The sequence below is a fragment of the Nicotiana attenuata genome, unplaced genomic scaffold (genome assembly GCF_001879085.1).
Source record: "Nicotiana attenuata strain UT unplaced genomic scaffold, NIATTr2, whole genome shotgun sequence".
Taxonomy (NCBI): Eukaryota; Viridiplantae; Streptophyta; class Magnoliopsida; order Solanales; family Solanaceae; genus Nicotiana; species Nicotiana attenuata.
This window is the reverse complement of record NW_017672055.1, coordinates 100,420-122,651: the sequence shown is the minus strand read 5'-3', so window position 1 is coordinate 122,651 and position 22,232 is coordinate 100,420. Positions and strand designations below refer to the sequence as shown.

At 36.5% G+C, this 22,232-nt stretch overlaps 2 protein-coding genes across 4 annotated transcripts in view; one reads left to right on the top strand and one right to left on the bottom strand.

Annotated features, from left to right (window-relative positions):
* The first annotated feature begins 5,466 nt into the window (after window positions 1-5,466).
* LOC109211556 (probable aquaporin NIP5-1) lies at window positions 5,467-10,594 on the top strand. The gene is made up of 4 exons (XM_019375098.1): window positions 5,467-6,270; window positions 7,264-7,683; window positions 8,320-8,381; window positions 10,085-10,594. The coding sequence occupies exons 1-4, from the start codon at window positions 6,058-6,060 to the stop codon at window positions 10,281-10,283; spliced, it is 894 nt and encodes a 297-aa protein (XP_019230643.1). The 5' UTR covers window positions 5,467-6,057; the 3' UTR covers window positions 10,284-10,594.
* LOC109211555 overlaps window positions 8,863-22,232 on the bottom strand; it is a 15,732-nt gene continuing 2,362 nt past the window's right edge. Inside the window, exons 5-9 of one of the 3 annotated variants that reach the window (XR_002065742.1) lie at window positions 14,205-14,334; window positions 13,851-13,903; window positions 12,703-12,891; window positions 11,121-11,547; window positions 8,863-9,442 (exon numbers count right to left, since the gene is read on the bottom strand). Coding sequence is in view for 2 of the 3 variants with exons in the window: in XM_019375097.1 (XP_019230642.1) it covers window positions 11,401-11,547; window positions 12,703-12,891; window positions 13,851-13,903; window positions 14,205-14,334 (519 nt within the window). In the remaining variant the exon portion in view is untranslated. Of the gene's footprint in view, window positions 9,443-10,981; window positions 11,548-12,702; window positions 12,892-13,850; window positions 13,904-14,204; window positions 14,335-22,232 lie in introns of those variants that run through there. The other 2 variants (XM_019375097.1, XM_019375096.1) reach the window with 2 other exon arrangements.

Below are 22,232 nucleotides of genomic sequence, written 5' to 3'. Positions count from 1 at the left end.
AACAGTACATACTACAACTAATGGACATATTAAATTAATCAAGGTTTTAATTTGAGTTTCTAAACATAGCTAGCATTGGGATCATAAAAAGCTAACGACGTTGCTGGTATCCCAAGCTTAATGAGGATTTACAAAGTTAATTAAGATATGTTACGTACCAAGCTTCCCACGAGCTCTCTGATCTGACGTTAAGTTGGGTGCATGCATTCATGTGAAGTTTCATAGATTCCACTTTTTAATTCTATTTTCTGTCTATTTGTGAGGGTATGCAACTGATTTTTTCTTTTTCCTATTTTTTATTGGGATGGTTTTTTTTTAAACTTCTGACGAGATATTCGGTTTGAAAAGTATTCTAGTTAATTTCCTTTTCATAAATGCCAACTAGCTAGAGAAAATATTTGCTAAACTAGAATGAAACACCCAATTACAGAATGGGTTTTGGCATTTTACGTAAACATCTCTTTATAGCATCATCTCTTTATAGCAGTATCCCGATATAACAACCATTCACTATAAAAATCAAGTTTTGCTCGAAATCGATTTTTATGCTATGTTATAATATATGTCATCTATAACAACACCTCACTGTAGCAACAAAAAGATATCGAAAAAAATGAATCACATTACAAAGAGGTTTGACTGTATCGTATAGGAAATCCATGCATGTTTTAGCAACGAGTCAGAGAATCACTTTAAATTTCTTCTAGATTTAAGAGTTGGGTTGTGCTCTGTCAAAAGTATTACTACTAGTATTTTTTAATTCAGATCACCAATTCCATCTATGGCCCTAATCTATCACCCTTCTATATTATACAGACGAGGACATGCAACCTGCCCCAGAAGGATTTTTTCCACTTTAATTTTCTTTTTGTTGGGGGAAGTGGAACTAATTATTAACATGGGTTATAACTTATAATAATTAAAGAGTATCTCATGTTATTTAATTATGATTAAGCGATATAAAAATTTATTAATTTGATGTAAACACAAAATTTATTAATTTTGTATTGCTTTTTTTAATTAATGTTGAGAAGTGGAGGATTAGGAGCAAGTTTTGGCCATTTGGAGCAATGCCACCGAAGGAGATTCCTTAAGAAGCCCACACGATGAAGCATGATTATTAAGCTATAGAATATCCAGAAAGGACTAAGAATAGTATAGTATTGACGTGTCTTCTTCTTTCTCACTTTTCCCTTCTCCTTCCCTTATATTGGTGACTCTAACATGCTTGACCCACTAAAGCTGAAAACAAACATGAAAAATAGGGAAGGAAACATTCTTAATTAAAAGGCAGCACAGTGCACTAAGTTCCCATTATGTGCGGGTACGTCCGAGGAAGGGTCGGATCCAGGGGCGACCCGACGAATTTTGTGGCCTAAAGCCAAACTTTATGAGGGGCCTTAACTTTTATTTTTGTTTTAAAAAAAAATTATTTACTTATTTGTAGTCTATTTTTCTAGCGTTTTTTAGATACAAAGTTATTAATAATTTTCTTATAATCAATAACTTCTTATAAGTCTTTCTTAATTGACAATATAGCTAATCCATTTAATCTTTGTTGAGACATTGTTGATCTTAGGTGAGATTTTATCAATTTTAATTTTGAAAATTTCTTTCCGCTGAAACGACGGAAACAAGATCTATTAACACTATAAGTAATATAGGCACTGGAAAAAGAATCAATTTTTTTTATTTGATCAAGTGTATCAATTAAACTGTTATCTTCTAATTGTACTATTTTTCATAATATTTTTAATTCTGAAAATAAATCTAAACCATCAATATCGAATTGATTATTATGCTTTAAGAAACATTCAAGATTAAGGCAATATTTTTTCAAATTTTCATCATCTAGTGATCTTAATTTTTACTGCTAAATAGAAAACCAAAAATATTTTCATATGCTTCGAATTGTTCAATTATATTTTGAAGTGAAAAAAATAGCTTTGTCTACTATGTATAAAGTGATCAACTCCAAAGAACTCTTCGAAAGATTTTGAGATTTTATTATCAATATTCTCATCAAATTGTTATTTCCTATATATTATACGTTTCTTACGAAATTCGGGTTCGATATTCATTTCAAGTGTAATTTTCTTGGCAGAAATCATAGCAGTTGCAAATCCTTCTTCTCTATACTTGTTAAAAAAAAAATCAAACTTTTCCACTTCACAGAAATATTTTTAAAAGTTATACATAGCCTATTAGGTGTAACAAAAAATGGGCCCTCCCCATAAATGTGCGGCCTAAAGCAATTGTTTTACTTGCTTTATGGAAGGGCCGCCCCTGGTCGGATCACAAGGGTCTATTGCACGCAGTCTTATTCTATATTTCTGCAAGAAACTGTTTCCATGACTCAAACCCGTGGCCTTCTTATTATATGATAGCAACTTTACCAATTGCGCCAACAAAACATTATTGTAGTCAACAGAACTAAAAGAGGGAAAGGAATAGGGCAATTATTAGACTGATGAAAATAAAACAAATAAGTTTGGCCCCCCTTCAAACTCTGGAAAACTATCTTACAGGGTTCAAGATTGTCTTATTCCTATATATCTTAAGCCATTTATCTCTACATTCACCTCCACCTAATTATTAATGTTACTATATCATTTATTGATTGTTAAACAACTTCCCGAGTATCTTTAAGTTATTGGACAAAAACTTATATTTTTAATTCTTAATTAGTTATTGGGGTTGATAAAATAACTCCAGTTTCTCCTTGCCCATGATTAGAGGTGATAAAATAGTTAAAAGAAAACAGTTATTCACCCATGTTATCCATCAAAAAATAGGTTGGTTAAAACGGCTCAAATATAGATAAAGAACCATATTATCCACCTAGAAAATGGTTAACCAAATGGATAACTAATATGTTTAACTTTTACATTTGTAAAGCCTCAAATTGGAGTTCCTCAAATTTGGAAGACAAGGAATTCTCTCATAAGTGATCATATTTAAGAAGCCATGGATAATATGGATATTCATATTATCCACCGGATAAACCCATTTTTATCTGTCTCAAATACCGGTCGGGTCAGATAATTTATCCGTTTTGACCCGCTCATATCCGCCCGACCCGCCCGTTTGCCACCCCTATCCATGATCGTACGCATTCTAGATTATTTTTTACGGTAACCAACTTGAGCCATGTTCAAAACTTTCTTTTTCACATTTTAAAGATACATACTTCAATATAGTGGCGAAGGTAGAAATTTTATAAAAGGTGTTCAAGGTTTTATGTATATTTATAAAAGTAATTTTTAATTTATATACATAGTATAATATTTTATATACTTAGTGTAATTTTCCGATGAAGGGTGTTTACATCATATTATGTGGCTACACTGCTGCTTCAGTATAGATCACAGGCGATGACATTAGACGTGTCATACATGCATCGAGTACAAGAAGCTCCACTATACTAGTAAACAACAACAAAATATTTAATTTTATATGTGGGGTCCGGGAAAAATATTGTATACGTAAACTTTAACCTTACCTTATAAAAGTAGAGAGATTATTTCCGAATTTCCATACTAGTGAGTAATTAAATCTTTATAACTTAAAATTAAGATTGAAAAAAAGTTCATATCCACAAGACTTATTGGGACTCCTAATGATTCATATTGTGGAGTAGTATTTTGACTTTTTTAGGCCAACAATAACGCATATAATAGCACCAAATTCTTTGTATTGTATAGTTAAACCTTCTCTCTCTCTAACCTTTTCTTTTTGGCTGGGTGGGTTCAACTTCCCTCTCTAAAGGCGCGTGCTTTGTTTAATGCATTATTGGTAGAAGGTGGAATTATTAAAATACGGAAAATTGAAGTTGTCAGTGCGTCACAGGCGGTTACGATCACCGATGAACTTGTTATCTCCTTTTTCTACGATAAATTATTACCGTATGAGAATAATTCCTCTTGCGGGTAACAGACTATGCGGTGGTGTGATACGATAGATAAACAAAAATAATTTTAAAATAAAAATTAATTTATATTTATTAAAGGATGGAATATTAATTACGGGATAAGTTATTTTAGAATAAATAGTAAAATTAACAATTCCAAAATTAATATTGTTGCGGAAGATGCCTAATCCTTGTTAAATCCTTGTGTTTATTTTATCCTTCTTTATTTGTTTTGTTTGTAATTGTGTGCTAACTACTCTACAATCTTCCACAACAAATACAATATATCAAATGGCCAATAAAAAATAATCCCAGTATAATTTATCCTAGCAAAACTTATCTTCAAACCAAATGACCCCTAACTGTTGGTACACCATATCTCATCTGTTCTACTAGTAGTAGTAGTAGTAGTTCGTATAATCGAACAAGGAGAGCAGTGGCGGCTCAACCCTAAAGCCAGTGTGGCTTTAGGCCTCCAAAAAATTAAGGCCCCAAATTTACTTAAATTATATATAGTATAAATAATTATGTATTTATTATTAGTGATAAATAAATTAGTTTTAATCATTTGTTGTCAATTTTTAAAGTTTATACTAATAACTGTAGATTATTATGTATTTACTTCCTATTTTTTATTATTCTTTTTTGTTACCTCACGCATGGTGGATGAACTCAACTTCTTAATTTGTCTAACGCACTTCTACTTGATTCAATTTTGTTTATAATTATGATTTTGTAGAATCTTCTTTCATTTTAAGTGCTTTTTAGATAATTTTTCAATCTTAAGCTAATGAAATTATCAAAGGATTAGATATGAAAAAGCATTTCTTAACCTCGAATGTCTTTTGAGGCCTCTTTTTAAATTTTCGCTTTAGGCCACACATAGAGATGAGCCGCCTCTGAAGGAGAGAAAGTATTGTGCAATAATAATAATAATAATAATAATAATAATAATAATAATAATAATAATAATAATAATAATAATAATAATAATAATAATAATAATAATAATAATAATAATAATAATAATAATAATAATAATAATAATAATAATAATAATAATAATAATAATAATAATAATAATAATAATAATAANTTTTGGAAGGAAAAAAGTGCTTTTGAGGAGAAGCAGAAACAGTTTTTGAGAAGCAGAAAAAAGTAGCTTCTCTTCAAAAGCACTTTTATGAGAAGCTCTTTTGAGAAAAATACACTTAGAAGCAATTTTCAAAAGCTTGGCCAAACACTAATTACTGTTCAAAAGTATTTTTCAAAAAAATAGCCAAACACAAACTGCTTCTCACCAAAATCACTTTACTAAAAATACTTTTGAGAAAAACACTTCTCAAAATAAGCTGATTTTAGAATCTTGGCCAAACAGACTATTAATACGTGCTGTTATACTTATTTATCATAATGCCATGTCAGTTTAGCAATGTAAGCATTGACTTTTCTCTCTCTCTCTCATCTTGTCTCTCTCATAAGATTGTCGGCTTCCTTTTACTATTCTAGGAGTAATTTATTTACTTTATAGCTAAGCAGTGTGTGTATATAATAATGCTGTGGATTACATATGCCATTACCCAAAACATATAGCCCACTGCCCGTCCTTGCCTAAATTCATTTCTGTTTCTTGTTTCCACTGTTTCGTTAATCTATTTCTTCTTCTTCTTCTTCTTCATCTTTTTTGTTTGTTATTCGTCAAAGTTGGATCCTCTTCAATTCATTCATTAAGCAGTCTGAGTTAGTCATCGTACTGGTTTGCTGTTCTGTACTGTAATTCAGATCCTATTTATGCTCAAGGTTTCGCCATCATCTTAATTAGTGCATAGTTAATTAAGCTGGATAGCTTCAGTTCTTGTATTCCTTAGTGGCACAATTATAAAAACCTCTAAAGCATGTAACTTTATTTCTCCTAGCTTCTCCTTCCCACCAAAAAAATCAAAAAAAAAAATTGTTTCCATTTGTTATGTTTCCTGCCGGATTCTGATTATTCTGAGGATCAAAGCGATCTGGCTGTTAAACTGAATATCGTGTAGCTGAACATTTAAAAAAGCCAAAAAATCATGTAATATTTCTCCATTGAAAGAAACCTAGTTCATTTCTCTTTTAAAAAAAAAAAAAAAAAAAAGAAAGGAAAAGGATCGGAGATGCCGGAATTTGAATCACCAGTATCGGCGCCGGCAACGCCGGGGACACCAACGCCGCTGTTCTCGTCGATTCGAGTGGACTCAATGGGGTCTAATTATGATCGAAAGTCAATGCCCCGATGCAAGTGCTTGCCTTTGGATGCTCCAACATGGGGCACTCCTCACACGTGTCTCTCCGACTTCCCCGCACCAGATGTCTCCCTCACCCGCAAGGTACACACTCTCAAAAATATCCTAACTGAAAGTTAAAATTTTTAATTTAAAATTTTACGATAAAATAAGTATTTACTAATCTCTAAATAATTTTTTTGAAAATGACTATCTATTCACGCAATTAATTTGCGTTGGACATTTCATATGTCAAGGTCCAATGGTTGCGATAACTAGCTAGATTGTGTCAATTGGACCAGCTTTTGCCAGTATCTCGATTGCTAAAATGTTGTCATATATACTCTACTTTCATATATTTGCATTTAAGATCAATTCTGGTGATATTGATTATTATTTTTTTTGCCTATGCTTTTAGATTTTCATTAATTTAATTTTTGGTCCACTTAGAGTACCTGGCTAATAATCAAGTTTAGTCAGACAAATTGGGGGTTAGGTAGTTCATATGGGTACTTAATAAACCATTACAAGCATGATTATGTCACCAGATAAATTTATTAAACTCCGATTAATTAATATCCTTTTGTTACATTCAAAAATGCATACCAAACTCGTTTTTTCGGATTTTAAGGATGTTGTCGTTCAAATTTTATCTTTATATGAAAAAATAGCTAAATTTCGATTAATTTTGAAACTACGACTTTTTCATTTATCAGTCTATTTCTGATTTCCCCCCTACAAAATGTGCTGCAATCTTTAAGTGAAAAATTTACTTTATTCAGTCAAAGTCATAACTCGGAATTTGATTTACAGCACATTCTTCTAAAACATGCTTTCATGTGTCCGTTCTTTTCCCTTTTTATTTTCATTTTTATATTGAGAGCATGCAAGATTCTTCTCAAGAAAATGGAAATTTCAATCTGAATTCTAAAATTTAGCAAGTTTTTGTGGTGCCAATAGATTACAAACCTATGGTCACTGTTTTAGTAGTTCAACTTGCAAGTTCTGACTTCTGAAATAGAACTCCTTCATTGTTATTTTGTTGCATTTATAGAACTAATTGTCTCCTAAAGTTTAAAAACGTCTGTGGTGATACAGCTGGGAGCAGAGTTCGTGGGAACATTTATCCTTATATTTGCTGCAACAGCCGGGCCAATAGTGAACCAAAAATACAACGGAGTAGAATCTCTAATCGGAAATGCAGCTTGCGCTGGGCTGGCCGTCATGATCGTGATTCTGTCGACGGGCCATATTTCTGGAGCGCATCTTAATCCGTCGCTCACCATCGCATTTGCAGCACTTCGTCACTTTCCCTGGGTTCAAGTGCCGGCCTATGTTGCAGCGCAGGTTTCAGCATCCGTTTGTGCTTCTTTTGCTCTCAAGGGTGTTTTTCATCCTTTCATGTCTGGTGGCGTTACTGTTCCTTCCGTAAACACTGGCCAGGCTTTTGCTCTTGAATTCCTCATCACATTCAATCTCCTTTTTGTTGTCACTGCTGTTGCTACCGACACCCGCGCGGTATGGACCGACTTAACTTGGCTTCTTTCACTCTTGGGAGCATTAATCATACATAGCATAGACGTAGCATGTTAACATAGTTCTCTTTTTACATACATGTTAGACTATAGTCTAGTTTATTGAAGAGGATCAAGCGAGAAGGGCAGCCCGGTGCTCAAGGTATCCCGTGTTCGCGCAGGGTCCGTGGAAGGGATGTAGACAGCCTACCCTAATGCAAGCATTAGTGGCTGCTTCCATGGCTTGAACCCGTGACCTATAGGTCACACGGAGACAACTTTACCGTTGCTCCAAGGCTCCCCTTCGATCAAGCGAGAAGTAGGTGTTATAATTTACCCTAGGCAAAATTTATCATTGATATTGATTCAATTACATGATCGAAATCTAGAAAGATCTGTTACCTCCTTTGAGTTCAATTTAGAGGTTCACACACAAATTTTATTAAAAAATAGATACCTAGAATCCATCGGACAAAGACAGCTCTGATAATTACTTCCATGATCTAGTCGAGAAAAACTATACTTGGCAAGATGGCATGAACTTTTTGTTTTTTCTTCTTTCCTTCCTCTTCCTATGCCAATAACGACGTATTCCTTTATTTTTCTTTTCCCTGATGATACTAATCTTAATATTCAATAGGTGGGAGAGTTGGCGGGCATTGCAGTTGGAGCTACAGTCATGCTCAATATTCTAGTGGCGGGGTAAGTAAATATCTCAATACCCAAGTGTTTTTTATTTACTACTATACTTTTTTTTTTTTAATGTAATCTTGCTTTAGTTGCTTAATAACCAAAAGTGAAATATTAAGGAGGAGGAATGCCAACTTACCTCCTCAAATCCTGACTGTCATCAATTGGACAGGCTGAATTATGTAAAAAATATGGCCAACTAACTTAGAAATTGTCTTAGATTCCAACTTAGAGATTAAAGTATTGCCTTCTGTAATCAAACTGTGTCAACTCCTATTCCTAACATGCTCACTAGGAGTTGCAACAACAACAACAAATCCAGTAAAATTTCACAAGTTGGGTCTAGCAGACCTTATCCCTATCCCGGAAAGGTAGAGAAGCTGTTTTCGATAGATCCTCACCTCAAAAAAAAAATGAAAAGAAACAATAGAAACAAGCTATATCAACAACAAATGCCAGAAAGATAATAACAACAATCTAAGAGCCAGAAAAATAGATGGAAGGAATCAATAGCAACAAGCAGTGATAACAACAAGATACTAGGAAACCGAAGCAGAAGATAGTAGGACAACATCATATGTAATACGAGCAATCTAAGAACAAGACACTACCAGACTAACCCTAGTACTCCGGTACAGAACAGAAATACGCTCAAACTACCTGCTAACTTTCTACCCTAATTCTCGACCTCCACATCCTCCTATCAAGGGCCACGTACACTTGAAGACCAAAATATGCATAAGTAGGATTTCTCCAAAATACTACAGATGTAATATGATCAACTTACAATAAATTATGTACAACCCTTTCCTTGACCTGCCTAGTTCAAAATGTAGGGAGCTGCAACTTATCCATCATGAGGGGACCATTATCTTCTCTAGGAAGGTTCTGGACTGTATAATACAGTTTAGTTGCAAGTGGGACTTGCAAATTTCCTCCAAATTGGCCAAAGCATCTGCAACACCATTTCCTTCCCTAGCTAAAATAGTGCCTCACATGGACTTGCTTCTGTTTCATCCTCCTCCTTAAAATAAGATGCCATCTTTTAGCCCCCAAGGTACTGGTATGGAATCCTGGATCATACACACAACACCCAAGTATTTAGCTCCCGTTTGGCCATAAAATTTGGGAGCTTTTTTTCAAAATTTGTTTTCAAATATCTGCTTGTTTAAAGATTTTAACCCAAGAACAGCTCTAGGGTAGTTTTTGAAGTTTTCTACTCACACAACTTCAAATTCTTTTCAATAAAATGTATGTCCGAACATAATTCAACTTTTAAAAACTATTTTCCATCTCATCTTCAAAAACTCATTTTTTCAAGTTTCAATCAAATCTATGTCCAAACGCTAGCTTAGCTTTTACAGTTTACTTAAATCTATCTACTAAATCTTTTCCTCCCAGAATCCGAAAATTCTACAATAGTGTTAGTACTAATATATGGGTTAGCTACCAAACAAACCTTCGGGTGTTACCGTATCAGCTCTTGCATTAGGGAAGAAACTTCATTCTGATGCCCTTTCTTCAATTACAAAAATGTTGCACAAAACCAACCGCAAAGAAGTAAACAGAAGTAGAGAGCTAAATGCTCCACCCCAATTGTGCTTTCATGCCTAGCAAAGTGAGAAAAGAATTCTCAGCTACGACTATAACTTAGACTTCGCCAAAGCAGATCCAGTAACTCTTTTTTTGAGTTTTTGAAATGTTGGAATAAGCAGGCCATCAAGCGGTGCTTCCATGAATCCAGTAAGAACTTTGGGGCCAGCCGTTGCAGCAGGAAATTACAAGTCATTGTGGATATACATAGTGGCTCCAACTCTGGGGGCTCTTGCAGGGGCAGCTGTTTATACGCTCGTCAAACTTCGAGGAGATGACAGTACTGAGACACCACGCCAGGTTAGGAGCTTCCGCCGCTAGCCTGCTGAAGGAAGGGTGTTGTTCCAACTTCTAATAGCTTATCTTATTATACTATTGCGTGCTTGAAAATAAAGGTGGAGGACTCGGAAAATGTGACTTCCAGTCTCACTACCAAAAACAATTTACAGTTGCATTTGGTACTCTTTCTCCTCATTCGCTATGTGTGGATGACTTGAGGAAGGGGGGATATTCGCTTGTGGTCTGCGACCTTTTTTCCTTTTTTTATGGTTTGCTGTGCGTGAAACTTTGCTACGTTATAATTCTGTGTGATGGTAATAAGAAGCTTTTTGAGCTGCTACTTGTTTATGATCTTGTCATAATGTTTAAGCATCAAAATGCTTATATTAGCAGTCATCACATTATAAACTCTCAGTCATATCAAAATTATGCACTCCACATAAGTGTGAATCCAATTCAACAGTGATATAATTAAGTAAATAAAAGTATGCTCTCTCTAAAACAGGTTAAACTTTTAGATGAGTTGTCACACGCTTCTGCAACTATACTTCAGGAGACATTAGTTTCTTCTCCGCCAAATTGAAAAAAACAATGATCTTGCCGGAATTATTTTTCAAAACCGCCTGCCTATGGATTAAGCATGCACAATTCATGTTTTAAACCATCACAAACTTTGATAAAGATAACTATATGATTGAAGCCTACCAAGAGTGATCAACACCTGGTTCCACGATTGGTAATGGCGTAGTCACAAATCAAAGTATATCCTAACTTTAGCAGAGTTGAGACACTCAGTAATAATCATCACGTAATACTAATACACATAAAGGAGAGCTGAAGAGATTGGACTGCAAATCAAGATAGAAACAGGCTACTCACAGAGGGATTAAGGGTGACTAGGCAGTGTCTGATGGTTGCCTGTGGGCCAATATATACAGGTTGCATCCCTTTGCTTTCCTTCTGATAAAACAATCACTTACACGAAAATAAAAACCTGGAAAGGAAGATCTCCTATACGGGAAGACATATAGTATTTGTTAAAACAGCCCACCTACTGGAAATTTGGAATCTAGCTAAAAATTGGGAATGGGGCGGGGGGCTGCAAAGGACCTTTTCTATTGGCACGAAGGACAGCTTAATCAAGTTCCATTCTCAAAAATCACGAAGCCATGCAACTTCTCCATTCTTTGACACTTGAGCTTAATTGATCCGGGAAACGAGCAGACCAAATAGCCAAATCTGGTAATGGTCCTGTCAGCGCAAGAAAATTTTCTCCTGCTCTCTTTGGCAACTTTTTCCAGCTTACCTGCCATTTCAGATAATAAACTATTAGTCATAGCAGGTAAAGGCAGAGAGCAAAATGCATAGTGGCTTTCAAAAGACCAGAATATTCTTAATGTGCACAGACTGCACACAGCAAATAACAAAATTTATATGCCATGAAATTGTAATGTCACTGAAACCCTCTGAACGGTTTCATGCCAAGCTATCGCAAGCTATCATAAACTAAACAGAATCACCAGTCCTGCCTTTTCCTAAGCTCATTCCCAGCAATATCGCACCACGCAATTGCACATTTCTAGACATTTATCACACATTTACAGAGTACACCATTACATTGCATCCATATACGGTATACCTTGATCAACTTGAAAAGTCAAGAATTCCTTCTAAAAGATGGACAACTTTTCAAGACAGTACAGCTGTTTCAAGTGATCATTGTTAATTATGATGGAACTGGTGCCGTGACCAAAGATACAGGGGTTTGGTGCCTGAAACCATCTATCTGGTGCACAGATAATGGTAACAGTTGGTCAAGACCAAACTCCCATATTGTTTGTGCTGTTTGATGAATTTCTGAAAATTCTCTTTCAAAGCCGAGGGTCTATTGGAAACAACCTCTCTACCTTCACTAGGTAGGGGTAAGGTCTGCGTACACACCATCCTCCCCAGACCCCACTTGTGGGAATACTGGGTTTGTTGTTGTTGTTGATGAATTTCTGAAAATTATATGTACCATACTATTTTCACAAACTCGCTCAACTTTCATCTACCACTACTGATTTCTTTCGAGTGAACCAAAATGTTTTAATTACTAAAAAAATAAATAGGACATAGAGTATGTCATAATTACTAACATGATTTCTCTATCAAATTGCATATCTTGATAAAGGCACTTTTGAATTATAAATGGCTGAGATTAATTTCCAAAAGCCTCCATGATTCACTGGATTAAAAGTATTGCTTTCATAGTTGCATAACCCTAGGTAACCTTTTAAAAGAAGAATGACAAAAAGGCAGCTAGTAAACCAAGAGCGGCCACAAAAATTTATACTGCTTTTACTGAGAAATAAAGAGCTACAAACTTTGGTCCTTCCAGATGCTCCTATAACTCGATGAAGCTTCACGCCTTCATGTGCGTCCTGCTTTAAGGAAGATAAATGGAATTCAATTACCCTACCTGCCCAGGAAATGCCTTGCATAATGCGTTGATAGTTGCGTTTAGTTCCCTAGGATCATCCTTTTCGGAAATTTCTGGTTGGATCATTTCAGAAGAAGTATTAGACCATTCTTTGGTAGCAGCACCACAATTCACCATGAGCCGACCATTGGGCATCAACACCTTATTCATCTCCAACCAAGTTGTGACCTGTCAAGGAAAGCCGAAACAAATGCATTAGATCCTAGAAATCTACCACCAGGAAACAGACAGCAATAGATGCACAAGGGTGAATTTTATGAATCAAAAAAGCGCACACAGGTGAATTAAGAGTACCAGCAACTTAATACTTCAATTAAAATGAGAGTAGATCTGCAGGTCACACTCAATCTGGTCGCACTGGGGGTGCACTTGAGAAATTAGCACTTTCAACATGAAATGAACCTTTGTCTAGTGTTTGGTAAATGTTGAAAGTGTATATCACTAGTAGAGCTTTCAACAAACGAGTACGGCAAATGCTCAAATTTGGAGCTGATGAAACTTCTGTTGGTTAATATTTAGGTACTATTTGACAATTTGCCCCACTACAAATCAAAGCGATTTTTTATTTTTTTATAATGTGGTGCTGAGGCCAGCTTGTGCGCACCTCGACTATTTCACCGGGCACCTGCTATCTCAACGACACAGGTACCGGACAAATCAAAATGAATATTTAAATGGTTAATTTGTATACAACAACAACAACAACTACCCAGTAAAATCCCACCAGGTGGGGTCTGGGGAGGGTAATGTGTACGCAGACCTTACCTCTACCCGATAGGGCAAAGAGGCTGTTTCCGATAGAAAATTAAATGGTTAATTTGTATATTAAACACAAAGTACTTTGTAAAATAATGGTACAACGAAATGCTACTATAGAATTTATAAAGCACTTCTCTAAATACTAGAAAAAGTACTTATCCAGAAACCACACTCCCAATTGGGTGCCAAAGGATTGACTCAAACATCAACTCTATTAGCAGCCAAAAAGAAAATCAACGTGAGATTATTCCAAAAAAGAGATACAATTATCAACAACATTAGTTTATGAGAAGATAAGCAAGCATTGTACTGTAAAGATAGCATTACTACAAAGTGCATGACTATCAAAATTGTGCACTTGAGCATACCTCTTGCAGTTGGGGCAAAACCTTTCCATCAGAAAACAAATCAACTATTATACCTGAAATTATCATTTTGGAGAATTAAGTAAACACTGGATAGAAGTCAAACCTAGAATGTTTCAATGTCAATATTTCGAAAGCTCACTTCTTATGCGTGGCAAAACAAGTTAAAAAGTATGATAAATCAGGGATGGGGCTTCCCCGGAAGAAAATTATTTCAAACGCTTCAACTGCAGGAACCAGCTGGAAGAACAATCATTTACTGGAGGATAAGAACTTCCCTTCCATCATAAAGCAATTAAAAGGTTGTCTAGGGGTTACATTCTGAAATTCTTCTGTTTGATTAAGGCAGTGATATACCTGCATAACCTCCAGGAATAGTAACAGATGGAGAAAATACATCTCCAATACGAACTTCCAATACACCACCACCTTCAGTATGTTTCTCCAGATCAGAGAGCCCAAGATATTCTCTTGCTTTTTCAATCAACTGGAATAAACGAGAAAAGCCATTTTGTAACTCATTTTCACAAATCAAACATGATGAATTGGACAATGACTTGAATAATTTAGTTTTAAGTGCCAGATGTCATTATTAAGCTCCTTTTTTCTCAACATTATTAAACTCCTTGAACTCCAAGTTATTGGATCAATATCCAAAACAAAATATTCCGAACTAATAATGTAATGAAAGATTAAGAATATTGTGTAAAATATTCTAGATGATCATGTTATTATTGAGAGTAAAGAGATTCACTAAAAATATCGTATTCTGGCTGCTGTTCCAGCGATGCAGCACCTCTTTCAGGTGGCAATTCCAAATTCCAACAACACTGCACCTCTTTCTGGTAGATATTCTGACTGCACCACTTGTTACGGTCACTATTCCTACAACTTCTCCAGAAACTTTTCAGATCACTGTTCTGCTGACTTTTTTTTTTTTTTGAGAGGGTAACAATTTGTATATTAATATAAAGACTTCACTGAAAATGTGAAGTCACCCATAATTACAGTGTTGAGTGTCCATACAAAACTACACACAAAAAAGGACACTATTCCCCCTAGTTCTTCTTACAATGAGCCTAGGGCATCTAAGATGGATTCATGATCCTCCAAAAGTTTTCCTTTACACCAAAAATAAAACAGAGCTAGACATTTCATCTTTATCTTCTGGACGCTGTTGCACTTTCCTTCAAAGCATCTTTGGTTTCTCTCTTCCCATACTGACCACCAAATACAAGTTGGGACAATTCTCCATCTCTCTTTATCTCTCGAAAGAAATCCCTCTTTATTCCAGCTAGTTAGAATATCAAGGATTCTTCCCGGCATTACCCATGGGATTACCCTTAGACTAATGAAGATCCTCCATATCTGAATAGTGAACTTGCAATGCAAAAAAAGATGGTTGATTGTCTCTGCCTACTCCCCACATAAGTAACACCTAGAGCACAGTTGAAATCCTCTTTTTGTTAAGTTATCTTGTGTTAGGACTGGACCTTTTGCCAATAACCATGTGAAGCAAGCGACCTTATATGGAATTTTGACTTTCCATATCATCTTCCATGGCCAACATCCGATTTGATTGTTTGCAAGGTTGTATTCTTTGTACGCACTCCTAACTGAGAACTTTCCTTGCCCATTCCCTTGTCACATGATAAGGTCTTGGTTTGTATTGGTTCCAGAGAACTGTTCCAAGACCCTATAGCACTCGGTCAATCTGTCAATCTCCCAATCGTTCAGCATTCTCCTAAAAGTGAGATTCCATCCCTGGGCAGTCCAAACCTCTGCTAAAACTGCTTGTTGTTGCTGATTTATTTCATGAATGTCAGGGAAGAGACCTTTCAGGGTTCCTTGTCCTAACCAGTTGTCATTCCATAAAGACACTTTACTTCCACTTCCTACTTTGAACTTTGATTTGTTAATCACTTTTGGCCAAAGGTTTCTAATTGATCTCCACAAGCTGACACCATATGGGCTTCTCACTGATTTGGTTGTCCAATTGCCTTCATTTCCGTATTTCTCCCTAATAACCTCTATCCACAAAGTTTGATCCTCTACCGCCAGTTTCCATAGCCACTTCATCATTAAGCATTGGTTCTGCACTCTTAAATTCTTTATTCCTAGACCCCCTGCCCTTTTGTTGGAAATCAGATCTTCCCACTTCACCAGATGGAACTTCTTGTTTTCACTGTTGCCTTCCCACAGAAATTTTCTTCTCATAGCATCAATTTTGTTTACTACATAAACTGGAGCTGGGAATAAGGACATCATGTAAGTAGGCATAGCATCGAGCACAGAATTGATCAGAGTCAGTCTTCCCCCAATGGACAGGTATTGATTTTTCCAATTTGCTAATTTCTTCTCACATTTCTCTAGTACATTATTCCATATGCCTTTTGCCTTGCTTTTTGCACCCAGAGGCATCCCCAGATAAACAGTTGGGAGCTCCCCTACTGCCCCTCCCAGAATGTTGGCCAAGTCTTGGATTTCTGACACCTCATTAACTGGATATATGAAGCTCTTCTGCCAGTTAATGTGAAGCCCAGAGATTGCTTCAAAAAGAATGAAAATCACCCTCAAAATCTTTACCTATTCCCTATCAGCTTCACACAGCAGTAATGATACATCAACATACTGCAAGTGTGAAATCCTCATATTGCTATTAGCTCTGCTACTCACTTTAAATCCTCTAATCCATTCATTTGTTTGAGCTACCTTTAAAAGGTCGTTTAGACCTTCCATAGCAATAATGAACAGAAAGGGAGAGAGAGGATCCCCTTGTCTTAGCCCCCTCTGAGATTGAAAAAAACCAGCTGGGGCCCCATTGATCATAATTGAAAGCTTACTGTTGAAATACAGTATCTTATCCAACCAATCCATCTTCCTCCAAAGCCCATCCTTCCTAGAGTATTAAGAAGGTATTCCCAATTCAGATGATCATATGCTTTCTCGATATCCAGCTTGCATATCATCCCCGGCTCTTTGGTTGTTTTCCTTGTGTCAATGCATTCATTAGCTATTAGGACTGCATCCATGATCTGTCTGCCCTGATGAATGCCATTTGTTGCGAATCTACCAGTTTGTTTATCACCTTTTTAAGTCTCTCCGTTAGCAGCTTTGAGATTATCTTGTAAATATTTCCTATCAAACTGATAGGCCTGAAGTCTCTTAGTTCTTTGGCCCCCGCCTTCTTTGGAATTAATGCCACAAAAGTGGCATTCATGCTTTTTTCAAAAATACCTTGGCTATGAAAATTCTGTACTGCTGCTATCACATCATCCTTGACTACCTCCCAGCACTTGTTGAAAAATGCCATAGAGAATCCATCAGGTCCAGGTGCTTTGTCACCTGCACATGCCCTCACACTGTCCCAGATTTCCTGTTCTTCAAATGGGCTCTGTAGCATTGAATTGTCCTCTGTTGAGATCATTGGCTGGTTCCTGCTAGTTACTGAAGGCCTCCATTCTTCTTCTTCAGTGTATAAATTCTTATAGAATCTGATGATTTCCCACTTAATATCTTCTGGATCTTGCATAGTTTCCCCTTCCACCATCAGCTTGTCAATATGATTGTATCTCCTGTGTGCATTTGAGAGTTCTGTGGAAGAATTTTGTGTTTCTATCTCCCTCTTTCAACCACAGGCCCTGGATCTCTGCCTCCAAGCTACTTCCTCTCGATTTGCAATCTCCTCAAGTTCCATGGATAGTGTTGTTTTAGATAGAATTTCCTCATCATTTAGACCTCTTTGTTCATGTACCTTCTCCAAATCTGCCAATTGAGTAAGAATGTTTGCTTTCTGCCCAGCTAGGTTGCCCTCAACTGATTTGCTCCACTCCTTGAGTTTTGCTTTCAAGGCTTTGAGTTTATAAGCCAGAATAAAGTCTGGTCTTCCTCGACAGGAGAAAGACTTCCACCACTCTTCAACTTTGCACATGAACCCATCAGTTTGAATCCACCAATTCTCGAACTTGAAATATGCCTTGACTGGTTCCCAGGAGCCTGATTGAAGCATTATAGGATTGTGATCTGAACACACTCTCTCCATCAGTTGTTGCTTTATGTTGGTGAAATTTTCGTTCCAGTCAGCTGAGAATAGAAACCTGTCCAATCTGGCTGCTGTTACATGTCTATCTCCCTTCCTCCATGTGTGTTCTCCACCTGCTAATTGGATATCCACCAGCTCCAAATCTTCAATAAAGCTAGAAAAGTCCATCATTGCTCTCGATATTCTGGAACAGTTTCTCTTCTCTGAAGGGAACCTCACTGTATTGAAATCCCCGCAAACCACCCAAGGTCCCTCGAATAGACCTCTTAACCCCAGCCAACTCCCACCAGACTTCCTCCCTCTTTATTCTATCATTTGGGGCATACACTCCTGATATGTGGAATGTATACTCCTGAGTTATTCCTGACAGTTTACAAGTGATGGAATGTGCTCCAATTCCAACCACCTCCCCCTCCCACTCTCTACCATCCCACATAACTATAATTCCCCCTCTTGTCCCACTAGCTTCTAATTGAGCATATCTCACCCATCTATTGCTCCATAACTCCCTCCCTAATTCCCTGATAACCCCCTCTATTTTTGATTCTTGTAGACACACTATTCCTGCCTTCCAATCAAGTAACAAACTTTTAATCAAACTCCTTTTTCTCACCCTATTCAACCCCCTCACATTCCATGACAAGATATTTACAATCATTAATTAGACATCTATATGGACCCCCGCTCTGCTTCTAGTACCATTACTTTTAAAATTACTCCCTAGTTCCAAGGCCTTTAATTCCTTGACTCCCTTTCTCTTTGGTGTCTGGAAGGACTGTGTTGCTGTTTTCCCTCTACTGGACTGTCTCCTGCTATCTATTTTCATAAATAGCTCCATTGCTTCTCGTTCACACCTACTGAAATCTACCCCAAATTCCTTGCTCAATTTTATAATATTCTGATGAACCCAAATGGATACCTCGAAGTCCAGGTCTGTTTCTTCCTCTAAACTCTGTTGGTTGAGTGGTTCAGCATCTTCTATCGCCCAATCCATGGTTCCGATGTTATCTGCTACATGCATAATTATTTTGTTGTTGTCTTCTGAGATGTTGTCCTCCTTATCTTCCTCTGTAGAGGCTGCACTGACGTTCTCTTGCATAGGGATGATTTGGAACTCTCCTTCTTCATTATCTTCTTCCCTTTTCTCTTTCTCTTCTTCTTCTTCGTATTCTTCTTCTCTGTTATCGTTTCTGTTAGTCTCTGCTTTTCTCGAACTGTTCTGTTCCTTCACCGTTGGGTTGTATTTTAATGCACTTATTTCTTCATGTACTGGGTCAGTTCTGTAATTAGGATTGGGCCTAGGAAATTGTTTCTCCTCATAAATCACTTGGGCCAGAGAGTCTGGGCCCAAAGTCCTTTTCAATGCATTTTTATTATTTGCTGAGGGTTCCTCACGTGCTTGGTCACGTGCACTATTAAAGCCACACGTACTGGAGGTTCCCACGTGCTCCACTTGCTGATTAAAACCTCGAGCCCACCCCCTTTAATTAGGTTAAATTCTTTTACCCACTGGTTTGAAGCCTTCCCTTTTACCCGCTGGTCCCTTACCTCATCTTCTTCCTTCTCCCCCACAGAAGTCCTCACCAGTGCCTCGCACCATATCGGAATTTCAAAGATGATACCATCATCCTCGATTTTCACTGTTTTGGGAATCAGAGAACCATCCCCTCTCACTTTAATTCTTGCCCATTTCAGGTGGTTCTTAAGCTCTGTTTCCTCCTCCGTCTCTAGCCATCCTCCACAGATTTCCCCCACTTCTCTGAAAACTTTAGAAGACCATAGATGGAGAGGAAGCCCTATTAATCTAATCCATATCTGCTCTTACTTGTTGCTCGGCCACCAGTTCAAGCTAGTTCAATGATATCAGGAAGATTTGTGCAACAACACATTTCTTCTATGATTGAGGATAGATCTTTTCTATGGATACTACAAGAACCACTTCTATTAAAAAGGGCAGCCCGGTGCACAAGGCATCTCGCGTTCACACAGGGTCTGGTGAACTGCAAGAACCACTTTTATTATTTACAATTATTAGTGACATTTCAAGGAAAGGACTCGAGCACCATTTTCTTTCTGTTGATTGTTTACTATTCCGATTTTAATATTTCTTATCTTAGAAATGGCGAACTCAAGTTGCTTCACCATCTTGATTTTAAGGGGAATGTTGAAAGTCAAAATAATAAGAAAAAATATAAAGTAAAATACTCTTAATGACTGTCATAATATTTAGAATCCAAAAAATTAGGAAGCCCTCTTTTTTCATGTTACGAAAAAAATTAAAAACTCCTATATAAGCAGCTCTCTAGTACAATGTTTTTAACCAACAAATTTCAAATAAGAGTTTTGTCTCTTCTCCTTTCCCCTTTTCTAGTCCCAATGAATTCTAAAATTTTCATAACTTGTGCAATTTGTTTTGCTATAGGTATCTTTTCTGCACTAGCACATGTCAGCAGCCTAGCCTTAATCAAGAATTCAACAACATAAAATGCATGGAAATTTCTAAGAGTAAAATCCAATAAATAAATGACGAACAACCAAGTATTGCTGCTGAAGAGTGCTAAATTCTTCAAACTAGGTGCAAGACAGGCTTTATGAAAATTTTTAAAAGATTAAAATCCAACAGATAAATGACAAACAACCAGTATTGCTGCTGAGGAGTGCGAAATTCCTCAAACTAGGCGCAAGACAGGCTTGGTGCTCCACTCGCTTAGAGGCTCTTTAGTGCAGGCACCAAGGCGATAAAACATGTGCATCATCGACCACGGATTCTATCTTGAAGAGGGTGACATTGTACAATAAGCGTTTCACTTAAGTGAGAGGGGTTTTAAAAGTTCCTTTTTCAATATTATTGTTGTTTTTGTTTATAGCTATCTGTTCATGCACCGGATTCATGAATTACACATATATTTCTTCCTTTGTAATATTTTCATCAAAGTTCACGCTTTAGTTGCGCTTTGAACTTTAAACACCAACAAAACTTGAATCTTTTTTTTTTCTTTTTTCTTTGGCCTTTAATATCACTGGACACAATATGGTGCTCTTTCGAAGTACAGAAGCACCATAAAAGCGCATGTATTTTCAAGGGTGTCACTAGGTATTTTCTGATTTCATCATATGTTGGGACTCTAAATTAGAGGCGGTTCTAGGCATAGTTTCCTCCTCAGAGATGTATAACACGAATCACTAGAGGTCTGTTTCATTTATATGACAATCAACTCTGGAGTTCCATGCAACTTTCAGTCACTAAGATCACTACATAACTTTCACATAAGTTAGAGAAGAAAAAAATTAGAACCGAACGGCATCAAGTAGCTTGACAAATGACAAGGACTGCCAAAAATGGATGTGTGTGAAAAGCAATTTCTAGTATCACACATGCTCATACGATTTTGCAAAAAGTTCAATTCCTAATACAATAGAGATCAGTTTCAATTGCCACACTTAGTGAATCTGCTGGAAAGGTACTATAGACCTGTTAAAATTTTGAATTTCAAACTGATAGCGACGATTTTCTTTATCCTGCCTCTAGTCATATTCTAATGTCTACCCATGGAAATAATTTTCTTCTTATGTTTCTGTTTTGGTTTTGGAAATATTAATTCTCAGAAGCTAAGGCCTTTAGTGTTCCGTCCAGTGTTTGGAAAAGCGATCGCTTCGTCGCTTTAAGCGCGAAGCGATGCGAAGCGAGAGGGTATCGCTTTTTACTGCTTGAGGCGATGCGATCGTGTGAAGCGCACGCTTCAGTGAAAAAAGCGACAAGGCGACGAGGCGACGAAGCGAGTGAAGTGATCGCTTCTTTTAAAAAATCGCAGCTGGGCCCTTTTTAAAAAAAAAAAAAAGATTGGGTCTGTTTGTAAATTATACAAAACAGACCCCTAACCTCGCTTCTGTAATTGCTTGACAAAACAGAGACCTCTTCTCTCTTCTTCATCGACAAAACTAGGGTTTCCAGGTAGGTTTCTTCTCCTTTCTTCTTCTCATTTTTTTCTTTCTTCTTTCTTTCTTCTTTCTTTCTTCTTCTTGTTCCCTTCCAGATTCTGCTCTTTATTTCTTTCTTCTTCCTTCTTCTTCTTCTCTTCTCTTTTTCACTTTTTCTCCTCCAGCGTCTGCACAAGCACAGCTAGGGCAGGCGTTGGTTTTCTTTTTTCCCTCCCTTTTATTCTTCTTAATTTTAATATGTATTTTAGTTTATAAAATTACTTATTAAATATATGTGTTATATCTTTCAGTTTATTTGATTTGTTTAATGTGTATTTCAGTTTAAAAAAATTAATTTGTTATATTTTCAGTTTATTTGATTAATTTTATATGTATGTGTATATATATATATATATATATATATA

Bases quoted from the DNA above. Each gene is read 5' to 3' on its own strand.
- LOC109211556 (XM_019375098.1), top strand. From the start codon at position 6,058: ATGCCGGAATTTGAATCACCAGTATCGGCGCCGGCAACGCCGGGGACA. The intron at 7,684-8,319 runs GTATGGACCGAC...AATATTCAATAG, and splicing joins TTGCTACCGACACCCGCGCG to GTGGGAGAGTTGGCGGGCAT. The intron at 8,382-10,084 runs GTAAGTAAATAT...TGGAATAAGCAG, and splicing joins CTCAATATTCTAGTGGCGGG to GCCATCAAGCGGTGCTTCCA.